General features: G+C 46.8%; 2 protein-coding genes across 7 annotated transcripts in view; both read right to left on the bottom strand.

The window, feature by feature from the left end:
• Positions 1-8,032, bottom strand: part of LOC145861149 (myc box-dependent-interacting protein 1) — a 43,420-nt gene extending 35,388 nt beyond the window's left edge. The window contains exon 1 of one of the 6 annotated variants that reach the window (XR_014380992.1): positions 7,523-8,032. Coding sequence is in view for 4 of the 6 variants with exons in the window: in XM_082963058.1 (XP_082819184.1) it covers positions 7,523-7,615 (93 nt within the window). In the remaining 2 variants the exon portion in view is untranslated. The remainder of the gene's footprint in view (positions 1-7,522) is intronic. The other 5 variants (XR_014380991.1, XM_082963058.1, XM_082963057.1 and 2 more) reach the window with 5 other exon arrangements.
• Positions 8,033-8,558: 526 nt separating this feature from the next.
• On the bottom strand, positions 8,559-21,412 carry LOC106575859 (indian hedgehog B protein). Its single transcript, XM_082963056.1, has 3 exons — positions 20,394-21,412; positions 12,215-12,476; positions 8,559-10,015 (listed from the first exon to the last, which is right to left on the bottom strand). Exons 1-3 carry the CDS (start codon positions 20,691-20,693, stop codon positions 9,294-9,296), a joined length of 1,284 nt encoding a protein of 427 aa, XP_082819182.1. The 5' UTR covers positions 20,694-21,412; the 3' UTR covers positions 8,559-9,293.
• Positions 21,413-21,856: the final 444 nt, after the last annotated feature.

The following is a 21,856-nucleotide window of genomic DNA, read 5'->3' as shown; positions in this document are numbered from 1 at the left end:
AGAGGCCCCATCACCGTAAATGGTGCGAAGCCTATGCAGACGTCTGAATGACCATGCAGCACATTTAAGCATGAATTTCCTATGTAATATGCTACCAATTGGATTATGGTTATGGCTCTTTCATTATACTTGTGTCGTGGCATTGATGATTATAACTCACTTCCTGTAAAATACATTGGCCTACATGGACATGAATGGATACTTTGGGTAAAGGACATTGTGGCTTTCACTTGCAAACATTGTACAAATCTCTCTCCCTATCAACATCTCTGCAATCCTCCTCCATGCCATTGACCTTCTGATTTTGTCTCTGTAGTCTAAAATCATTCTCAGAAAATAAACGAGGTAGAATTACAACGCTCCCCCCAACGCACGACACATTATTTTCCGTTGACATTTTTAATTCCCCCACAAATTGCCAGCTCCTTATTTCCATGTACAGTACTGTACCTAGAATCAAAGGGTTGGATTTGCACTAAACAATTTCATGTCAGAAACATCATGTAGAACATCTTATGGTTAGCCTCATATACATGATCTAGTGCATCAGTTTAAATTGAGAACATATATAGCTAGTTCATCACTATGTAAATGATGTGTGAGTTTAGCTATTCTCTGCTTCAGATGTATGATGTCAAGGGGCACATGTCCATTAGGCCAGTAATGACATCATACTGTAGACATATGGCTGCATTGGTGATGCATGTCATTATGATACGCAGCCCCCTCCGAACAGTTGATGTTGAGATGTGTCTAACTTAATCTGTGAAGCATTTATTTGGGCTGCAATTTGAGGCTGGTAACTCTAATGAACTTATCCTCTGCAGCAGAGGGAACTCTGGGTCTTCCATTCCTGTGGCGGTCCTCATGAGAGCCACTTTTCAAACACAATAAGAAGGAAAGAAATTACAAATTAACTTTTAACAAGGCACACCTGTTAATTGCAATGCATGTCATCCTCATGAAGCTGGTTGAGAGAATGTCAAGAGTGTGCAAAGGGTGGCTACTTTGAAGAATCTCAAATAGAAAAGTTATTGATTTATTTAACACTTTTGGTTACATTATTTCATCGTTTTGATGTCTTCACTATTATCTTACAATGTATAAAATAGTAAAAATAAAGAAAAACCCTTGAATAAGTAGGTGTCCAAATTTGACTGGTACTGTACATTGTCATGCCAATAAAGAAATATTAAATGTAATTTTGTGAGAGAGAACTGATAACACTTGAAATCTCTTTTTTTTAAATGTTTGAGTTCAATATCTACTGTTCAATTTTAATAGTTTGTTTTGCGTCTTCTCACTTTTGTTTACTCCACTTGCTGTGGCAATGTAAACATGTTTCCCATGCCAATAAAGCCCCTTTGAATTTGAAAGAGTGGACTGAAATTGTTGTGGACCTGAGAGAGCGTCAGAGCGAGCTCTTTGGCTCGTCATTGTGTCAACAGAGGATGTTGCCAAGGTCACCAGCTAATCTGGTCAGTTGACTCCTCCCACCACACAGCTATAACTAACCCCAGCCACCTGGCTGCCTAATTCTGGCCCAGGACTGGCCCACACAGGACCAGGGGACTTCCCTTCACTTACACCACGGGGATGATGATCACCACTTCCTGGACATCACAGTTATGGACCAGGTTCCATTTCACTCCCTAGCCTCTTGCCATAGAGCCTGGTTGTGTCCAGTAGGCACAAAACAGGAAAACGTTTTGAAACATCAAGGTACTAGCTGAACTTGTCCAATCGGAAACGCTTGTTGCATTTTTTGCTACGGTGTGCCCTATTGAACACTACCCCTGCCCTGACACTTTGGCTTTATCACTAAAGAAGACCGTGACAGTATTGACAGATCTGAAAAGACTGGGTAGGTATAATCAATCACTGTGTTAATGCCGTTGCCTGGTTCTCCCAAAGGGTATGTTGTAGCCTCCGCCATTTTGATTTAGCCTGTCCAATCCTCTCAGATCTGAAAAACCAGAAGAGTAGGGGCAACACCATAGTTGTCAGAAAATGAAAATGACCCAGGCCAGAGACAGTGGCACTTCCTGATGGCACAGGGCTTTCCTCTAGTCTAGGACACAAGCAACAGTGGCACTTCCTGCACCACAGAATGAATAACAGTGGTGCTTCTTACAGTGAGAAACAGCCTTGGGGCCTGGTTTACTGTAGTGTCTACTGTAGTGGAACAGCAGCCTTGGGGCCTGGTTTACTGTAGTGTCTACTGTAGTGGAACAGCAGCCTTGGGGCCTGGTTTACTGTAGTGTCTACTGTAGTGGAACAGCAGCCTTGGGGTCTGGTTTACTGTAGTGTCTACTGTAGTGGAACAGCAGCCTTGGGGTCTGGTTTACTGTAGTGTCTACTGTAGTGGAACAGCAGCCTTGGGGTCTGGTTTACTGTAGTGTCTACTGTAGTGGAACAGCAGCCTTGGGGCCTGGTTTACTGTAGTGTCTACTGTAGTGGAACAGCAGCCTTGGGGTCTGGTTTACTGTAGTGTCTACTGTAGTGGAACAGCAGCCTTGGGGCCTGGTTTACTGTAGTGTCTACTGTAGTGGAACAGCAGCCTTGGGGCCTGGTTTACTGTAGTGTCTACTGTAGTGGAACAGCAGCCTTGGGGCCTGGTTTACTGTAGTGTCTACTGTAGTGGAACAGCAGCCATGGGGCCTGGTTTACTGTAATGTCTACTGTAGTGGAACAGCAGCCTTGGGGCCTGGTTTACTGTAGTGTCTACTGTAGTGGAACAGCAGCCTTGGGGCCTGGTTTACTGTAGTGTCTACTGTAGTGGATTAGCAGCCTTGGGGCCTGGTTTACTGTAGTGTCTACTGTAGTGGAACAGCAGCCTTGGGGCCTGGTTTACTGTAGTGTCTACTGTAGTGGAACAGCAGCCTTGGGGCCTGGTTTACTGTAGTGTCTACTGTAGTGGAACAGCAGCCTTGGGGCCTGGTTTACTGTAGTGTCTACTGTAGTGGAACAGCAGCCTTGGGGCCTGGTTTACTGTAGTGTCTACTGTAGTGGAACAGCAGCCTTGGGGCCTGGTTTACTGTAGTGGAACAGCAGCCATGGGGCCTGGTTTACTGTAATGTCTACTGTAGTGGAACAGCAGCCTTGTGGGCTGGTTTACTGTAGTGGCATAGACAGACGTCTTATCTTCTGTGAGTGAGGTTAGCCTGACCCAATGCCATCAACACAACCAGATAACTACCAGATGGTTTGTTTGACCTCAGGGATCCTGTGATACCTTTATACAGTGTCATCATCCCCCATATTTAGCCCATGAAAACTACTGTAAAGTTGCCCCCTTGGCCAACTGCCATGCTGTCTAACGCCATGCCCCTGAGATCAGAAGTTACAACCTTTTGGTGGAATGTCTAATGGGTGGGTGCAGCAGGAAGAAACTCTATCCATGACCCCCACCATAAGGAGGACTTGAGTCTTAAAGGGATAGTTTACTTTTTGGCCTGAACCGCTAACTGATACAATCAATTTCCACTAGAATTGCTGCATTCTCCAAATGCTAAAAACATGGTAAAGAACCTACAAATAGTTGGGGTGTCTAGGTATGTCGAAAATAATGTCTTTTTTTTTTTTTTTTAAAGCAAGAAGTGAACAATCCCGTTAAACAAGATGAGCAGCAGTCTGTCAGGGGGAGTGCAGAGAGGAAGGGGAAATAGCAGGAAGGGGAGGGGCTGTACAGTAGAAGACTGCCAAGGACTTCAAAGAACTCCGGCAGTGATTAAACACCAGGCATGGGGCCTTACTGTAAGCTGTACAGATCATGAGTCCCGGGAGTACATTTCAGGAGTACATTTCAGGAGTACATTTCGTCACAGAATCTTAGCTCGTAGTTGTCGTGAGTTCGGGGGTTCTCATTCAACACTGTGCGAGTCACTACTTCTGTGGTCAGAAATTCCATATGTTAAGAGGATGGGGAAGTCCCGAGGTCTATTCTTATACGTTCTAGACTGTCTGCAGCACCTGCTGTGGCAAGGTTGAAACTAAAGGTCCTAAAGCAACGGTATCACTATTTCCAGTGATATTCTCCCTCCCGACAACATCTTGAGTACTGACCAGCACATTCTACTCTCCACGTGTCAACCAAGCCCCCCTGAGGTGATGTTCTGACTAATCAAAAAGAATGTTACACACTCATTTCTCCTTGCTGTGAACTGATTCGACCAAGCACCACAAGACTCATCCAGAGTCTGGTCGCCGTTCCATATTCCGTCAGGTTGAACTGTATAGCCTCTAGATCTGTCAGTGTGGTAATTCACCACAGGAGTTGTTGACAGGCCAAACTGGATAGAATGTTTTACTGTAGCTGCCCTGAATCAACCAGTTGACTTCACTGACCGAAGGTTGACATTTTAGTCCCCAGGTCAGAGTGTAACAGCCCGACCCCACGTGGCGTGCAAAGAGATGTGCTACTTTCCACCACCAACTACCAGAAGTAACGGAACACACAGAAAAATACACATCACAGTCTCTCTCTCTCCCCCTCACACAGTCTCTCTCTCTCCCACTCACACACCCCATCAGGCCCCTCTCTGGGTCTTAAGAGAGAGATTTACCAGGAGCCAAACGGGTTTACTGTGTGTGTGTGTGTGTGTGTGTGTGTGTGTGTGTGTGTGTGTGTGTGTGTGTGTGTGTGTGTGTGTGTGTGTGTGTAAGAGGGACTGTGTGTGATGTATTTTTCTGTATGTACCGTCACTTATCTCCCCTCCCCCCTCTCTCTCTCTCTCGCAACCCCATCTCTCTCACACCTCTCCTTCCCCAACTCTCTGTTTCTCCCTCTCTCCTCCCCTCTCAGCTCTACTATATCTCTCTCCTTACCCAGTAGAGAGGAATCCATGGAGAAGGAATCTCCGCTCCAGTGCCACACACACAGACACACTCCATTAGGCCTCTCTGGGTCTTAAGAGAGAGATTTACCAGGAGCCAAACAGGTTTACTGTGTGTGTGTGCTGCAGAAGTGGATCTGGTGTGTAAAGGTGTGTTTCTCTCCTTCTGCTCTGCTAGGTGTTGATAGAGGCCTGAGACATGCCTGCTGCTGCTGACCGGTGTTCAATTTCAGCCCCAAAATACCCCCTCAGGCCTGACTGGGATGCCAGTGCCAACCACCACCCCTGTCTCTCACACACACACACTAGACAGAAGATGGAGGCCTTGTGAGCTACTGCTATTCATAGATACACACACACACACACCCCCCCCCCCCCCAGTCCAGCAGAGAGGTTTCAGGGCATGGACAGGTGTGCAGGCAGAGCTGTGGTGGAGGGAGGGAAGCTTTGAGCCTCAGGGACATGAGGGTGGGCTCTGGAGGTCTGGGAGGTTTTGTCACTATGTGAATAGCATAGGGTCATAACTGGGGTGGCAGAGGTGCAGAGGTCAGTGTATTCAAAGTGCAGGGGGTGTCGGACTTCTGAATGAGACAGGGTGGCTGTCAGGTTTCAAAAGGACACCACCACCACATGACCGATCAGACACATCCGGATTCCCCAGGAGGAATTCTCCCATCATGCTTTACTGCATGGGTCATTATTGGGCTGCTCGTTGTGTCTACCCTCAGAGGGCGCGGGCTGGCATGACATCACTATGACAACAACGATGGGCACCCAGTGACAGCGTCCTCTAGATTCCTCCACTCCGTCCACTGGTGAAACTTTAGGTCAGTCACTAGGGAGGGGTTAGCCAATAGCTAGCCAAAAACTACCAAGTGGAATCTAAATGTGACCACCACCCACCAGCCATGCAGGCAGAGTTACTGGTCAGAGAAGACAGCTGGTGGCAGGGTGAAGGGGTAAGGCAGAGTTACTGGTCAGAGAAGACAGCTGGTGGCAGGGTGAAGGGGTAAGGCAGAGTTACTGGTCAGAGAAGACAGCTGGTGGCAGGGTGAAGGGGTAAGGCAGAGTTACTGGTCAGAGAAGACAGCTGGTGGCAGGGTGAAGGGGTAAGGCAGAGTTACTGGTCAGAGAAGACAGCTGGTGGCAGGGTGAAGGGGTAAGGCAGAGTTACTGGTCAGAGAAGACAGCTGGTGGCAGGGTGAAGGGGTAAGGCAGAGTTACTGGTCAGAGAAGACAGCTGGTGGCAGGGTGAAGGGGTAAGGCAGAGGGGGAAAATACATTTGTCTTTCTCACTCTAATAGCCATGCAATGGATGAGACTTGACAGTATGGTAACAAGAATAGTGTCTATGATGTTGAGGAGTGAGATGGTTAATGAGGGTGGGGACAGAAACATATTCAAGTTTTTCAGGTGAGAGGGACAAGGAAGTGATTCAAATGTTGCTTCCCCTCTTGAGAAGCGTCAACTCAAACCGAGCTCATTCCGGGAGAACTCATTCCCTATAATAAAACTCCTTTTACCTTTTTGTTTACGTTTCAAGTTATCGATTTCATTCAGGCATTGATTCAAACTCCTGAAATAGCTCTACTGCTGACTTGGGGATGAAGGTTAATGCCAGAAGACTCCAGGTCAAAGGTCAAACCAGGAGGGCTGGCAAGCACTCTCTCAAACACACTATGTACTGTACGTATACACATTATCAGACGGACAAACACACAAGAACACTGAAGAATGCCAAGTCACACTCAGCCAGTCTTTTTCCATCCCTACTCCCCTCCCCATCCTAGGGGCCAAACATCTATCCATAGATTCTCATTCCAAGCCAAATAGACAGGAGTGGGATTACCATTCCTATAATGAGGACATGACAGGAAGTGACCATGTGGATTTGTAGACAAGCCTGTACTCCAACCGAAACCGAGGTGTCCCACTGTGGTAAACTAGAGCTGAAGAGAAGACGAGGCTAGGTCTGTCTGCGCCATGGTTTATTTCCCCCCTTGCAGTTGACTGAGCTTCCTGTTGTATGCCAGAGTCTGGTGTTGTTATGGTCGTTAATGCCCCAGGGTTTAGGCAAAGAGTCATCCGACTAGACAACATTTCCTGCCTGCTTCACTTGGGAGAAGTTCGGCTTTGGAAAGCAGAAAGTCTCGTTAAATGTTATTCTGACACTATCATGTAATTACTCATAATTAATAATCGTGCACACAATTTCAAAGTTCAATCAGTGAGGACATTTCCAGGACTAGACACATAAAAGTAAAAAAAACAAAAACAAACAGCAATTTTAGCAATAGCTTACACTTCGCTGCGAGCACTAGATAGGCGAGTCTACATTGTAACATCAGACTGTAACACGCATTGTAACAAAGTAGTTATTTGGACAGAACAAAGACAACCGGTTAGAAAAATAAGCATGCGTGTGTCTGCAATTGAATTTGTCTGCGCATTCGGCTCTTCCTGCAATAACCCAACCCCCTGCTGCCTGTCAAAACTAACGGGTTAGATTCACAAATGAGGCCGAGAACGCAAATAGAAATAGCGGAGCGGGCTTGACATTTAGATGGAAAGCTGGGTGTAAAACTGGACAGCCACAGTACCCAGTTGAATGCACTCTGTGCGGTTTCTATGGAGAAAAAACCGTAGTGTGAAAGTGGGTAACAGTTCACGTCAGTCTACCTGCTTACCTTTTCTTGCGCTCTACTAAGTCTTTTCTGCATGTTGGTGGCCAGTTTCCCAGTGTTGATCCCTTTCCCCGTTTTTCCCTGCTCCTCAGCCATTGTACCGTTCTTTACTGCTCCGAATCCCCAATAAACAGATATGGGATGTAAACTGGTGTGATGAAAGAACGGGCCAGAACTTGTCGAACAGGAGGGAGGGTATGGGCGGATGCGAGGGACTCCCCAGGACTCGGTGCTGCGTAAAAGCCCTCGATAACGGTGTGGGTACCGCGTAATTGTAATCCCGATGACTGCTTCTTAAAGGTGCAACACGTAATTTAATCAACTCAGGTAGTTTAACAACATAGTCCCACGTGTAAAAACAAAGAAAAAAGTAACTTTTTTGCAATTGACGCTGCAAGAAGCGAATTGATGCAGCAAAGATCCGAAAATCGTCCTTTCTTGCTCGTCAGTCAATTGATGAGCCTTTGGCCCGTTATGGAGCGATTACATTTCCCCTCTGCTCGTCAACCCTCTTAAAGGCACAGTAGTTAACACTTATTAGCCGACTCGCCAACTGTTATGGCTGCAACTGGTGTTGCTGCTGCGAATAGACTTCTACTTTATGATTTCCTTGAATCATATGAAGTATTTTTAACAGTCTACCATCTATGATTTAAACAGTTATATAGTCTGAGAGAAAGTAGGCCATCTGTAGGCTACATTTTGTTACATGTCATTGTGGCCACAAAATGTCATCGTTATCATATGTGTATTCTGCATCTTGGTTTGAATGGGATTCACCGATGCAGCGAAGTTAAATTGAGATCATAGAAGCGTATTATCGCGTGGAATTCTCTATCACCCTCGTACAGTATCATTGTCTACCAGTAGATGGCAGTAAGAGAAGCTGTGCCAAGACTTAAGAAACAATGTTAATTAAATGCTTTATGAAGCCTTCATATAACTTTTATGGCTTCAGCCTTTAAAGTTGTTGCTTGGGTCCATATCTACAGCAAAGATAGTTACAGTGTTGCGATTTATAATAGGCAACAAAACCAGCAGCATTTCCATAATATTTAATTTCAAAAAATAAATCTTTAAATATCTCATTATACATAATATTAAAATCATAAATATTTCAGACATCGCTTTAATAAAATACAGTAAATGTTGCCTTAAAATATCATACCTCTAGATATGTTCTATTCATGAAGCCTATACTTTCGTTCAGTTGCCAAGTTGCGACATCATAGTTGTGTGCCGACTGTTGTGTTACGGACATCTTACTATGAAGCGATCAAAAAAGATCAAAAAAGAAAATGCTTTAGATTTTCTTCATAATGGTAGCTTGATTTCAATGAGACACTTCTCAATGTTAAATAAAACAAACTCTCTCCCCTTTAGAAACTATGGTCTCACGCACAGACACGACAAGGTCCACCTGTCCCATCTGTGTGAAGAGGACACACCCATTTGTATTTTTTCCTCAGGGGTCACAATGATTTGTATACTATGGTGTGAGAGAACACATATTGTCTGTCTGTCCAGATTCATTCATGGCTCAATCTCCTCTCTCCAATGAAATAGGGTGGTCAGTCGTCAAGCCCCACCCTTTTCCTGAGAGTCCACCCTCTGCATCAGTGTGCTAGACTCGAGAACAAGGTAAGCCCCGCCCATTTATAGTCAGGTCCAATGGGGCATCAGTCCAGTGGGTCATCTGGTCTGCATATCTCCCAACCAAGCCAGTTACATTATTTCCTCATTTCCTTCCCAGTCTCCTTCCCCATCTAGAGTCTCACCTCCCTGGGTCAGCCAGTCCCCAGGGATGGAAGTGTCCAGAGTCCAGCAGCAGACTGCCTATCCAGTACAGCAACTGGGAGTACCAGTGAACCCCGGTGTCTCCAAAATGTCCGCCAGCGGAGCCAGTCCAACGGTGCAGCAGGCGCAGCGGGGCGAAGGCTCTGTGGGCGAGGTCATGCCCGTCCACCACCGCATAGCACGATGCCACCATGCCATTCACCGACAGCGTCCCATGGCGGGTGAGGGGTGCAAACACGCCCTTGTCCTCCTGCACACTCACCCGGGAGATGCGCGAGAGATGCCCCACGCCTTTTCTCCCCTCCTCCCCCTTTCCAACCCCCTCCCCAGACACTGTGGTTAGCACACACTGTCCCGGCCGCGCGTCGCTGGCGTATACCGTCCTCATACTACCAGGAGTTGGCTCCGCCCCTTCAGAGCAGTTTCCCTCGGACACGAACAGCAGGTGGGCAGCGGTGAGTGACAGGCTAACCCCGCCTTCTGTCCTAATGGTGTAGAATTCCTTCCGGGTTGCGGGGTCGCGGTCCAGGAAGGTGAGGACCTCGCTGTAAACGAGCTCTCCGCTGCCGTCGCTCCCTGAAGAGGCGAGGACTCGCTCACCCGGCTGCAGCTCCTGGATCAACCTTTGACCCCCGTCCTCCAGGGTCACCCACGCCCCTCCCGGAAAACACCCCCCTGATTTAGCGGCAACGGAGTGCTCTGAGAGAGAGAGAGAGAGAGAGAGAGAGAGAGAGAGAGAGAGAGAGAGAGAGAGAGAGAGAGATAGGTTGTGAAACAATGCATTCTGTGAGGTGGGTAGGTACACAGTAAGTCTACGCATAGCAAATATATTCCACCCTTTCAGTAAATATTAGCGTCTTTATTTCCATCTACTCCACAGAAAAAACTAAAGCTGGCTGAAAGATTAAAGCTGCTGTTTGAATGTGTGTGTGTGTGTGTGTGTGTGTGTGTGTTTCCATCCCTCAGTTTGTGTGTGTGTAAGTCTGTGTTCATTTGTGTTTTAAGGTGCTGAACTTGATGTGGTACGTTGGGACTGTCTCAAGTCTATCTACACAAATATCTGGGCAAGGTAGGACCAAGGCCAGGTCCAGCCAAGTGATCAGAGAAACAGGAAGTGGAGGTTAATCATCTGTGGACCGAGACTCCGCCCATTGCACCAACATAACCTCAAACTCCACATCATCTCCAATGTATGGTGTAAGTCTTGGTTGTTCAGGGGTGAAGTTTCCTCTAGGCACAGGTCTAGGATCAGCTTCCGTTCCCCCAATCATAAGCTTAACCATTAGTGGGGAAAATACAAAACTGACCCAAGATCAGCATCTAGGGGCACCTTCTTGGTAAATCATTCTTCTTCTTCTTCATTCACCTTTCCAGTCCTGAATTTAGTAGGGGTCTGGTTGGGTAGCGCTCCCTTGTGTGCTCTTGGTATTGGGGTCAGTTTTTGGGTCCCCCACTCAGTTTTATTTAACCTTTATTTAACTAGGCAAGTCAGTTAAGAACAAATTCTTATTTTCAATGACGACCTAGGAACAGTGGGTTAACTGCCTTGTTCAGGGGCAGAACCACAGATTTTTACCTTGTCAGCTCAGGGATTCGATCTTGCAACCTTTCGGTTACTAGTCCAACACTCTAACCACTAGGCTACCTACTGCCCCGCCCCTCAGTAAGTATTAGAATGGAGTTTCAAGGAAGCCTTGGTATTATGATGTCACTTGTAGCAGCAGATGAGACTTCTTGGTCTACGAAGAGATGTCTTTCTTGAGTGGTTTTTCTTTTTCACAGTTTGAAGTTTCAGTTGAAAAAATAAAAATAAAAATGCCGCCCGGTGCCGTCTTCCGATCAAGTCAAGGACTGGTGACTCGCAACCCGATCTGGGTAGGAAAGACAGAAGGAACAGAGGTAAAATAAATAAAGAGAGGATAGAGGGAAAATAAATAAAGAGAGGACAGAGGGAAAAGATAATTTCAGGCACCACGTAGTACAAGAGAAGACAGTTTGATCTGTCTCTGCTCTGTTTTTCTATTCTGTGTTCTATACCGTTCCCCTGACAACCAAATCAGTCCTGAACAAGGGTCATCGCTTAGCTACACTACTAACATCTGTGGCTTTATCAATGAGGCTACATCAGGAGGAAGAAGAAGTAGAAGAGAGACACAAAGTTAACTGAAGCAACGCTGAGCACCAACATATTGCCGCAGCATAGCATGCCAGTAACATAAGGGAATAATTTCTAGCAAAAGGGGGGTTGTGAGTGAGTGAGTGACCACATAAAGTTGCAGTAGCTACCTCTCCCTTAATGGCGAGTCACTCTACTGATCCAAATGTAAGCTTTAAGCAACAATGGACAGGCCAGGTCATAGATGGGTCAAGAGACAGTTGAGGTTAAGAGGGTTAGAAGGGGTTAGGGAAGAAGCTGAGAAGTCAGTCAGTCACCCAAAGCGGCTGTATGTCCCTCTAGCTGTGACCCCCCCAAAAAAAGCAGGCGTCCGTTTTGATTTGATCCATAGTGACGAGGTGGCCACAGTTGAAGGACGTCTTCAAGTGGTTCAGTGTTATGTTTAGTAAGGAATGTAGAGGTGATGCTGTCCCTCCTCTGCTAAGTGTCCAATGTGTGTCCAGTTAAGGTGAAGGCAGTCAAAACCCCTCTCAAATCATTCACTGTGTATCAAATCATTCACTATCCATATTTTCACTATTATCACGTACCGAGAAAGAGTGAGAGGTTGTTTTTTTTTCGTTAGTGGCAGTTAGGTGAAACAGACGTCCATGCACAGTGTGTTACTGCTGCATCCTCCTTCCTCCTTCCTCCGGTCTCTCTCTGATGCTTGTTCAATCTCCCTCTCCCCTTCAGCCCTCTTTCCCTCCCCTCCTTCCTGCCCCTCTCTCTCCGTCTCTCACCCGACTTCACGCTGCAGTGCACGTGGGCCTTGGACTCGTAGTAGACCCAGTCGAAGCCGGCCTCAACTGCCAGTCGAGCCAACATGGCGTACTTGTTGCGGTCGCGGTCAGAGGTCGTGATGTCGACCGCCCGTCCCTCATAGTGGAGCGACTCCTCAGAATGGTGGCCGTCCTCGTCCCAGCCCTCTGTGACCCGGAGGCGCACCCCCGGCCACAGGTTCATCACCGAGATGGCCAGAGAGTTCAGCTTGTCCTTGCAGCGCTGCCCGGGGAGGGGAAAGGTTTAAGGGTCATGGGAGGGAGGAGAGGGAGGAAGGAAGGGAGGGGAGGGAGGCAAGAGAGACAGGAGTGTTAGAGATGGGGGGTGATACTACATGCATCAGTGTGTAATCCAAAGTGCATTTATGACAGTTCATGGACTTAAAATGGCTGAAAGAATGATTACACATCCATCTCAATGTAGTCCATAGCTCTTTCTCAATGGTCTTTCTTTGATTCCTCGTGTCTTCTTTTCTCACCTCCTGCTCAAAAGGCCTTGGAGGAGAAGATCAAAAAGTCCAGACACAAGCATTCGAGGACAGCCAATTGAGAAAGAACCCTGGTGCTATAGCTATCCATCAGTCATCCACCCCATCCAACCAATGTAGAAGCCTGGGCTGTTCAACAAACCAGCCCCCCCCCCCCCCCCCCCCCCTGCATCTGGCCTGCACACAATGCCCCCCTACAGTCTCATCAGCCTGGGTGTTTGCTCTCTGTGGTGAGAGAGGAGGCTGAGAGTCTAAGTTAGGGACCGGAGAAAGGGTGGAGAGGTAGGTGGGATAGGGTGGAGTGGTAGGTTGGGGTGAGGTTAGGGGGGTATTGGGGTAGAGGGGTGGTGTGAAGTTAGAGGGTATTGGACAGGAGGATAGAGGGAGACGTGGGTATGAACAGCGCGCCAATGCAGCTCTCCCCAAACTTGGGTCTGGTGAGGGTGAACAAATAGAGGGTGAGAGGTCCTATTGAGGACGCTGAGGGTGTTGGACGTTCCCTAGTGTCACACACACACACACACACACACACACACACACACACACACACACACACACACACACACACACACACACACACACACACACACACACACACACACACACACACACACACACACACACACACACACACACACACACACTTGCCCTCAGATCACCTAAAACTTAATTTCTCATTATTTTTGTCACCATCTCATTCACAATAGGATACATGACACTACTTTATTGTGATAACTGTGAAAACACAGAGCAGGGGTATTCAAATCTCACCCTATACGAGGTCCAGACTACTGCTAGTTCTCTCTTCTACCTGATAATGAATTGCACTCACCTGGTGTCCCAGGTCTAAATCATTCCCTGATTAGAGGGGAAGAATGAAAAAAAAAGCTACAGAACTGGCTTGGTCCAGATTACAATTTGAGGGACATGTAGACAGTGTGACATATAGCTTCTGCAGACTGAAAGGGTGCGTTAGGTCACAAGTTTCCCTAAGCCGGTGATATACACAGGCCCTTACTGTTTCACCCTGTATACATACATACATACATACATACATACATACATACATACATACATACATACATACATACATACATACATACATACATACATACATACATACATACATACATACATACATACATATATATATAACACACACACACACACACACACACACACACATACATACATACATATATATATACACACACACACACACACACACACACACACACACATATATATATATACACACACACACACACACACACACACAGTGGTAGGTGTATTATATACTGCTCAAAAAAATAAAGGGAACACTTAAACTACACAATGTAACTCCAAGTCAATCACACTTCTGTGAAATCAAACTGTCCACTTAGGATGCAACACTGATTGACAATTCATTTCACATGCTGTTGTGCAAATGGAATAGACAACAGGTGGAAATTATAGGCAATTAGCAAGACACCCCCAATAAAGGAGTGGTTCTGCAGGTGGGGACCACAGACCACTTCTCAGTTCCTATGCTTCCTGGCTGATGTTTTGGTCACTTTTGAATGCTTTCACTCTAGTGGTAGCATGAGACGGAGTCTACAACCCACACAAGTGGCTCAGGTAGTGCAGCTCATCCAGGATGGCACATCAATGCAAGCTGTGGCAAGAAGGTTTGCTGTGTCTGTCAGCGTAGTGTCCAGAGCATGGAGGTGCTACCAGGAGACAGGCCAGTACATCAGGAGACGTGGAGGAGGCCGTAGGAGGGCAACAACCCAGCAGCAGGACCGCTACCTCCGCCTTTGTGCAAGGAGGAGCAGGAGGAGCACTGCCAGAGCCCTGCAAAATTACCTCCAGCAGGCCATAAATGTGCATGTGTCTGCTCAAACGGTCAGAAACAGACTCCATGAGGGTGGTATGAGTGCCCGACGTCCACAGGTGGGGGTTGTGCTTACAGCCCAACACCGTGCAGGACGTTTGGCATTTGCCAGAGAACACCAAGATTGGCAAATTCGCCACTGGCGCCCTGTGCTCTTCACAGATGAAAGCAGGTTCACACTGAGCACATGTGACAGACGTGACAGTCTGGAGACGCCGTGGAGAACGTTCTGCTGCCTGCAACATCCTCCAGCATGACCGGTTTGGCGGTGGGTCAGTCATGGTGTGGGGTGGCAATTCTTTGGGGGAGCGCACAGCCCTCCATGTGCTCGCCAGATGTAGCCTGACTGCCATTAGGTACCGAGATGAGATCCTCAGACCCCTTGTGAGACCATATGCTGGTGCGGTTGGCCCTGGGTTCCTCCTAATGCAAGACAATGCTAGACCTCATGTGGCTGGAGTGTGTCAGCAGTTCCTGCAAGAGGAAGGCATTGATGCTATGGACTGGCCCGCCCGTTCCCCAGACCTGAATCCAATTGAGCACATCTGGGACATCATGTCTCGCTCCATCCACCAACGCCACGTTGCACCACAGACTGTCCAGGAGTTGGCGGATGCTTTAGTCCAGGTCTGGGAGGAGATCCCTCAGGAGACCATCCGCCACCTCATCAGGAGCATGCCCAGGCGTTGTAGGGAGGTCATACAGGCACGTGGAGGCCACACACACTACTGAGACTCATTTTGACTTGTTTTAAGGACATTACATCAAAGTTGGATCAGCCTGTATTGTGGTTTTCCACTTTAATTTTGAGTGTGACTCCAAATCCAGACCTCCATGGGTTGATAAATTGGATTTCCATTGATTATTATTGTGCGATTTTGTTGTCAGCACATTCAACTATGTAAAGAAAAAAGTATTTAATAAGATTATTTCATTCATTCAGATCTAGGATGTGTTATTTTAGTGCTGCCTTTATTTTTTTGAGCAGTGTATATATATACACATATAAACTGAGCGTACAAAACATTTAGGTACACCTATATGTACACAGTGAATTTGGAAGGTATTCAGACCCCTTGACTTTATCCACATTTTGTTACGTTACAGCCTTATTCTAAAATGGATTTTACATTTTGTTTCCCTCATTGATCCAAACACAATACTCTATAAAACAGAAATACCTTATTGACGTAAGTATTCACTCTCTTTGCTATGAGTTGAGCTCAGGTGTACACGTTATCCATTGATCATCCTTGAGATGTTTCTACAACTTGATTGGAGTCCCCCTGTGGTAAATTTAATTGATTGGACATGATTTGGAAAGGCACACACCTGTCTATATAAGGTCCCACAGTTGACAATGCATGTCAGAGCAAAAACCAAGCTATGAGGTGGAAGGAATTGTCCGTAGTGCTCAGAGACAGCATTGTGTTGAGGCACAGATCTGGGGAAGGGTACCCAAACATTTCTGCAGCATTGAAGGTCCCCAAGAACACAGTGGCCTCCATCATTCTTTAATTGAAGAAGTTTGGAACCACCAAGACTCTTCCTGGAGCTGGCTGCCCAGCCAAACTGAGCAATCGGGGGAGAAGAGGCTTGGTCAGGGAGGTGACCAAGAACCAGATGGTCACTCTGACAGAGCTCCAGAGTTCCTCTGTGGAGATGGGAGAACCTTCCATAAGGACATCCATCTCTGCAGCACTCCACCAATCAGGTCTTTATGGTAGAGTGGCCCGACAGAAGCCACTCCTCATTAAAAGGAGAATGACAGCCCGCTTAAAGTTTGCCAAAAGACACCTAAAGACTCTCAGACCATGAGAAACAAGATTCTCTGGTCTGATGAAACCAAGATTGAACCCAAGTGCATTGTCTGGAGGAAACCTGGCACCATCCCTATGGTAAAGCATGCTCATGGCAGCATCATGCTGTGGGGATGTTTTTCAGCAGCAGGGACTGGGAGACTAGTCAGGATTGAGGGAAAGATGAACAGAGCAAAGTACAGAGAGATCCTTGATGAAAACCTGCTCCAGAGTGCTCAGGACCTCAGACTGGGGTGAAGGTTCCCCTTCCAACAGGGCAACGACCCTAAGCACACAGCCAAGACAACGCAAGGGTGTCTTCGGGACAAGTCTCTGAATGTCCTTGAGTGGTCCAGCCAGAGCTCGGACATGAACCCGTTTTAACATCTCTGGAAAGCCCTGAAAATAGCTGTGCAGCGACGCAGAGCTTGAGAGGATCAGCAGAGAAGAATAGGAGAAACTCCCCAAATACAGGTGTGCCAAGCTTGTAGCGTCATACCCAAGAAGACTCAAGGCTGTAATCACTGCCAAAGGTGCTTCAACAAAGTACTGAGGAAAGGTGATTTCTGTTTATTTTTATAAATTTGCAAACATTTCTAAAAACCTGTTTTTGCTTTGTCATTATGGGGTATCGTGTGTAGATTAATGAAGAAAAAAAACAATTTCATCAATTTTAGAATAAGGCTGTAATGTAACAAAATGTGGAAAAAGTCACGGGGTCTGAATACTTTCCGAATGCAGTGTATACACTACCGTTCAAAAGTTTGGGGTCACATAGAAATATCCTTGTTATTGAAAGAAAAGCACATTTTTTGTCCAATAAAATAACATCAAATTGATCAGAAATACAGTGTAGACATTGTTAATGTTGTAAATGAGTATTGTAGCTGGAAAAGGCTGATTTTTAATGTAATATCTACATAGGCGTACAGAGGCCCATTATCAGCAACCATCACTCCTGTGTTCCAATGGCACGTTGTGTTAGCTAATCCAAGTTTATCATTTTAAAAGGCTAATTGATCATTAGAAAACCCTTTTGCAATTATGTTAGCAAAGCTGAAAACTGTTGTCCTGATTAAAGAAGCAAAAGAACTTGCCTTCTTTAGACTAGTTGAGAAACTGGAGCATCAGCATTTGTGGGTTCGATAACAGGCTCAAGATGGCCAGAAACAAAGAACTTTCTTCTGAAACTCATCAGTCTATTCTTGTTCTGGGAAATGAAGGCTATTCCATGCGAGAAATTGCCAAGAAACTGAACATCTCGTACAACACTGTGTACTACTCCCTTCACAGAACATTGCAAACTGGCTCTAACCAGAATAGAAAGAGTGGGAGGCCCCAGTGCACAACTGAGCAAGAAGACAAGTACATTAGAGTGTCTAGTTTGAGAAACAGATGCCTCACATGTCCTCAACTGGCAGCTTCATTAAATAGTACCCACAAACACCAGTCTCAACATCAACAGCAAAGAGGCGACTCCGGGATGCTGGCCTTCTAGGCAGAGTTCCTCTGTCCAGTGTCTGTGTTCTTTTGACCATCTTAATCTTTTCTTTTTATTGGCCAGTCTGAGATATGGCTTCTTCTTTGCAACTCTGCCTAGAAGGCCAGCATCCTGGAGTCGCCTCTTCACTGTTGACGTGAAGAACAGTAGTGTGTGTGTATATATATACACACACATACATACATACATACATACATACATACATACATACATACATACATACATACATACATACATACATACATACATACATACATACATACATACATACATACCACACTGAGTGTATAAAACATTCGAAACACCTTCCTAATATTGAGTTTCCCCCCTTTTGCCCTCAGAACAGCCTCAATTTGTCGGGCATAGACTCTACAAGGTGTCGAACGGACTGAAATTGGGATGCTGGCCCATGTTGACTCCAATGCTTCCTTCAGTTGTGTCCAGTTGGCTGGATGTCCTTTGGCTGGTGGACCATTCTTGATACACACTGGAAGCTGTTGAGCTTTGCCGTTTTTGACACTCAAACCGGTGCGCCTGGCACCTACTACCATACCCTATTCAAAGTTATGTAACTCTTTTGTCTTGCCCATTCACCCTCTGAATGTCACACATACACGCAGACAATCCATGTCTCAATTGTCTCTCGGCAAGTCTCCTCCCCTCATCAACACTGATTGAAGTGGATTTAACAAGTGACATAAATTAGTGTTCATAGCTTTGGCCTGGATTCACCTGGTCAGTCTGTCAAGGAAACAGCAGGTGTTCATAATGTTTTGTACACTCAGTGTATGTATTCTACCGCATGATTTCTATTAAGAGGAGACATAGGTAGAGGCACTGCCACTCTAGGCCAACTGCACAGCTAAATCGGGCTAGATTGGTAGTGGCCCCTATAGGTTACAATAATATTTTGACACTATGCGTCTTTTACGTGTTGCATTTGGAAAGGCTTAGGCTATTAGTTTGGCCAATGTTGTATTTCAAAATCTATGTATGGTATTCTAACTTATTTTTCCATGTCGGTCCTCTCAGGTTCACCGGGATAAGAATAGCTCATTGCAGAGTCCCAATAGATGCCTTTTCACAGAGTGGTGTGGATTTTAACATCTATATTTTTGCTCTGCGGTCGCAGACACGAACTAGAGTCCATAAATCAGTCGATTAATTTTGTTGGTTTTACTTTCAAGGTACAGATCGACGGGGTTTCTGTAGGCGCGGTTTCGCACTGACCACGAGCTACACAAACATTCGATGTCGAGTTGACAACACGTGCCTGTGCAGTGTGCACACCTATGGCTTCAGCCGCTGAACAGTCACGTCTGTATGAGCGCTCCAGTGCCACTCGCGGGCAGGCAAGTCACCACCGCTGATTTAAAAATAAGAGGCGAAAAAATGTGTATAATTAAGTCTTGAATGCACGATGTGAAGTGGCCTATTTTTGCACATGTGTGCTTAAAAAACAAACAGAAAAATAACACAAAATGGTGAAAAACAAACAGGAGTTTGTCTCCTGTGGCAGGCGGCGGCGGTCGCGCTCGGAGCACATAAATTGTGCGCAGGTCAAGTTAAACGCGCAGCCCTGTGTGTTTGTGTGCGCTTGGAGCGAGGTGACAGCTAAAAACCGAGTGAGATCGGCACTCTGTTTCCACGTGGGGGACATAAATGCTCGCCTTTCAGAGGAAGCCCGTGGTCACAAGAGGCAGATATAAATACTTTATTCCGAGGGAATTGAAGTCAAATAAATTCCACTCTCGGAACCACATCAATGAGCGTGTCGTAAAAAGTCTGACAGTCCAAAAGGCGACCGTTAACTCTGGCCAGTCAGGCTTAAACGAACTGTAAACATTTGCATATGCACAGAGTCAGGCTCTGACCAAGTAGGGCGATTGGGTGTTTTTCCCCAAAAATGATCCGTACTTTTATTGAAGGGGTTGCGTTCTAGGGTTTGTTGCAGCTGCCCAGCTTTACGCATGCGGCAGCCCCAATTTCAATGAACTCCAAATAACTCATGTGATGCTATTTCAGCTCTGGACGAAACATGTTGGAACCAACCATCAGACCAGTTATTGGAGCCGCCAGTCCAACTTTTACTGATGTCCTGCGGGTGACCTGATGAGGGACAGACTGGCAAACCTCTCCATATCCCAATAGCATTCTGAGTCACCCTCCATATCTATCATGTTGCCAACAATACGCTCTTTGGATTGCGTGACTCAAGCACGTTGTGCAAATACGCACTCTGTAATCAGTGCTGTGCACTGCTCCTGGCCAGGAAACCAAAGTCAATAACACGGCATCGATAAGACAGGTCCACGGGTTTAAAGGCTGAGCAAAGTACAAGAGGTAGGCTTTAGGCAGATACCCAATCCCACATAAGTGTCCCAAGTGCAGCTATGTGTTTGACATGGCCAATGAAACATGATATCACAGTAGGGCTTTACGAATCTAGTCTATCCAGGGTAGAGGCTAGTCTTACCTGTGTCATCATCCGGTCTGCACCTGTGTTCTCTTCATCTTTAAAGATGATGTCAGGGTTATAGTTCGGGGTCAGCTCTTTGAAGCGCTCCGAGTTCCGTGTTATTTTCCCCTCATATCGACCACTCGCACCTAGTGTCTTCTCGGCTACGTTAGGGCTGAACTGCTTGTAGGCAAGTGGCGCGAGCTTCCTCGGTGACCTCCTCTTGCCATATCCCCTTCCCGGCCCGCAGCCCTCGCTGACCTGCGAGAGAATCACTGCGCACCCGGCGAGGCACACCACGAGCCTGGGGAGTAGCATTCCACTCACCCACGCCAACGGACACCCCAAAAGGAGATGACAGAAACAAATGTCACTGATCAATTTAAAACACCTCCTCCCCCTGATCACTGCTTATCTCCTTTCACAGGGTACAAGAGGGGGAGGAGTACAGGACAGTTACAAATTAATCACCAAGTCCCCAAAACTCGCCATATCCCGGCGCGCAAAAAGACGCTGCGCAACTGGAGATGTAGTACCGCGCCGGCGTCTTTTAAAACCCCAGGTAAGATCCCCTATAATAAAGTACTGGTGCGTTCAGCTGCTCCTCTCACGGTGAACGTCTCGTCTCCCAGTACAAGTGGAGACACGAGCATAAATAGGGAAAGATCGTTTATCTTGGCAGACAGGTTCAAAGCCGTTCCCTAGCTGTGAGAAACGTCCCTCAGTCAGACAGGCCCCGGTGCGCAGACTGACTGGGCTTTTTGGGTAGCGGTCAAAGGGTGTCCCCGCAGCGGTTTTCCTGCCACTCGGCTTGGCTCTCAATGCGTGGCCTGTGGTGCAAGACTCTCAGCTCAACTGGAAATGGAAGAGTTCCGAAAGATCAGATGCCGTGGAGGAGACCGCGCCCTGCCAGTCCTGCCCTCTGTCCCGTCCCAGCCTACCTCTCCTCCCATCTGGTCAGCCCGGCCGAGCCATTTCACTTTATTGCCCACACGCTCGGCTCCATCTGCTCAACGCCACTGTGCTAGACAAACACCAGCCTACAGCAGTCTAGACTCGCGCACACACCGACACTGTCCTTTGGACCCGTGTGATTATCTTGAACTCATAACCTGGTGAAAGACACTCCCGCCCCCCCCCCCCCCCCCCCAGAATAGTGTTAATGCGAATAGAATTGAATCGCCCTCAGTAAGAAGCGCGGCAATTGCCGCATGTATGTCCGATTTCACCAAGGGAGACAGTCAGGACATCCAAAACCCGTCAACGACTCCTGTACCCCCACTGTGGTCCCCCCTTTGCTGCTATAACAGCCTCCACTCTTCTGGGAAGGCTTTCTACTAGATGCTGGAACATTGCTGCGGAGAATTTCTTCCATTCAGCCACAAGAGCATTAGTGAGGTCGGGCACTGATGATAGGCGAATAGGCCTGGCTCGCAGTCAGCGTTCTAATTCATCCCAAAGGTGTTCAATGGGGTTGAGGT

The sequence above is a fragment of the Salmo salar genome, chromosome 16 (assembly GCF_965601325.2).
Source record: "Salmo salar chromosome 16, fSalSal1, whole genome shotgun sequence".
Lineage (NCBI taxonomy): Eukaryota > Metazoa > Chordata > Actinopteri > Salmoniformes > Salmonidae > Salmo > Salmo salar.
Note: the sequence above shows the minus strand (reverse complement) of the source record. Positions and strands in the feature narration are given on the sequence as shown.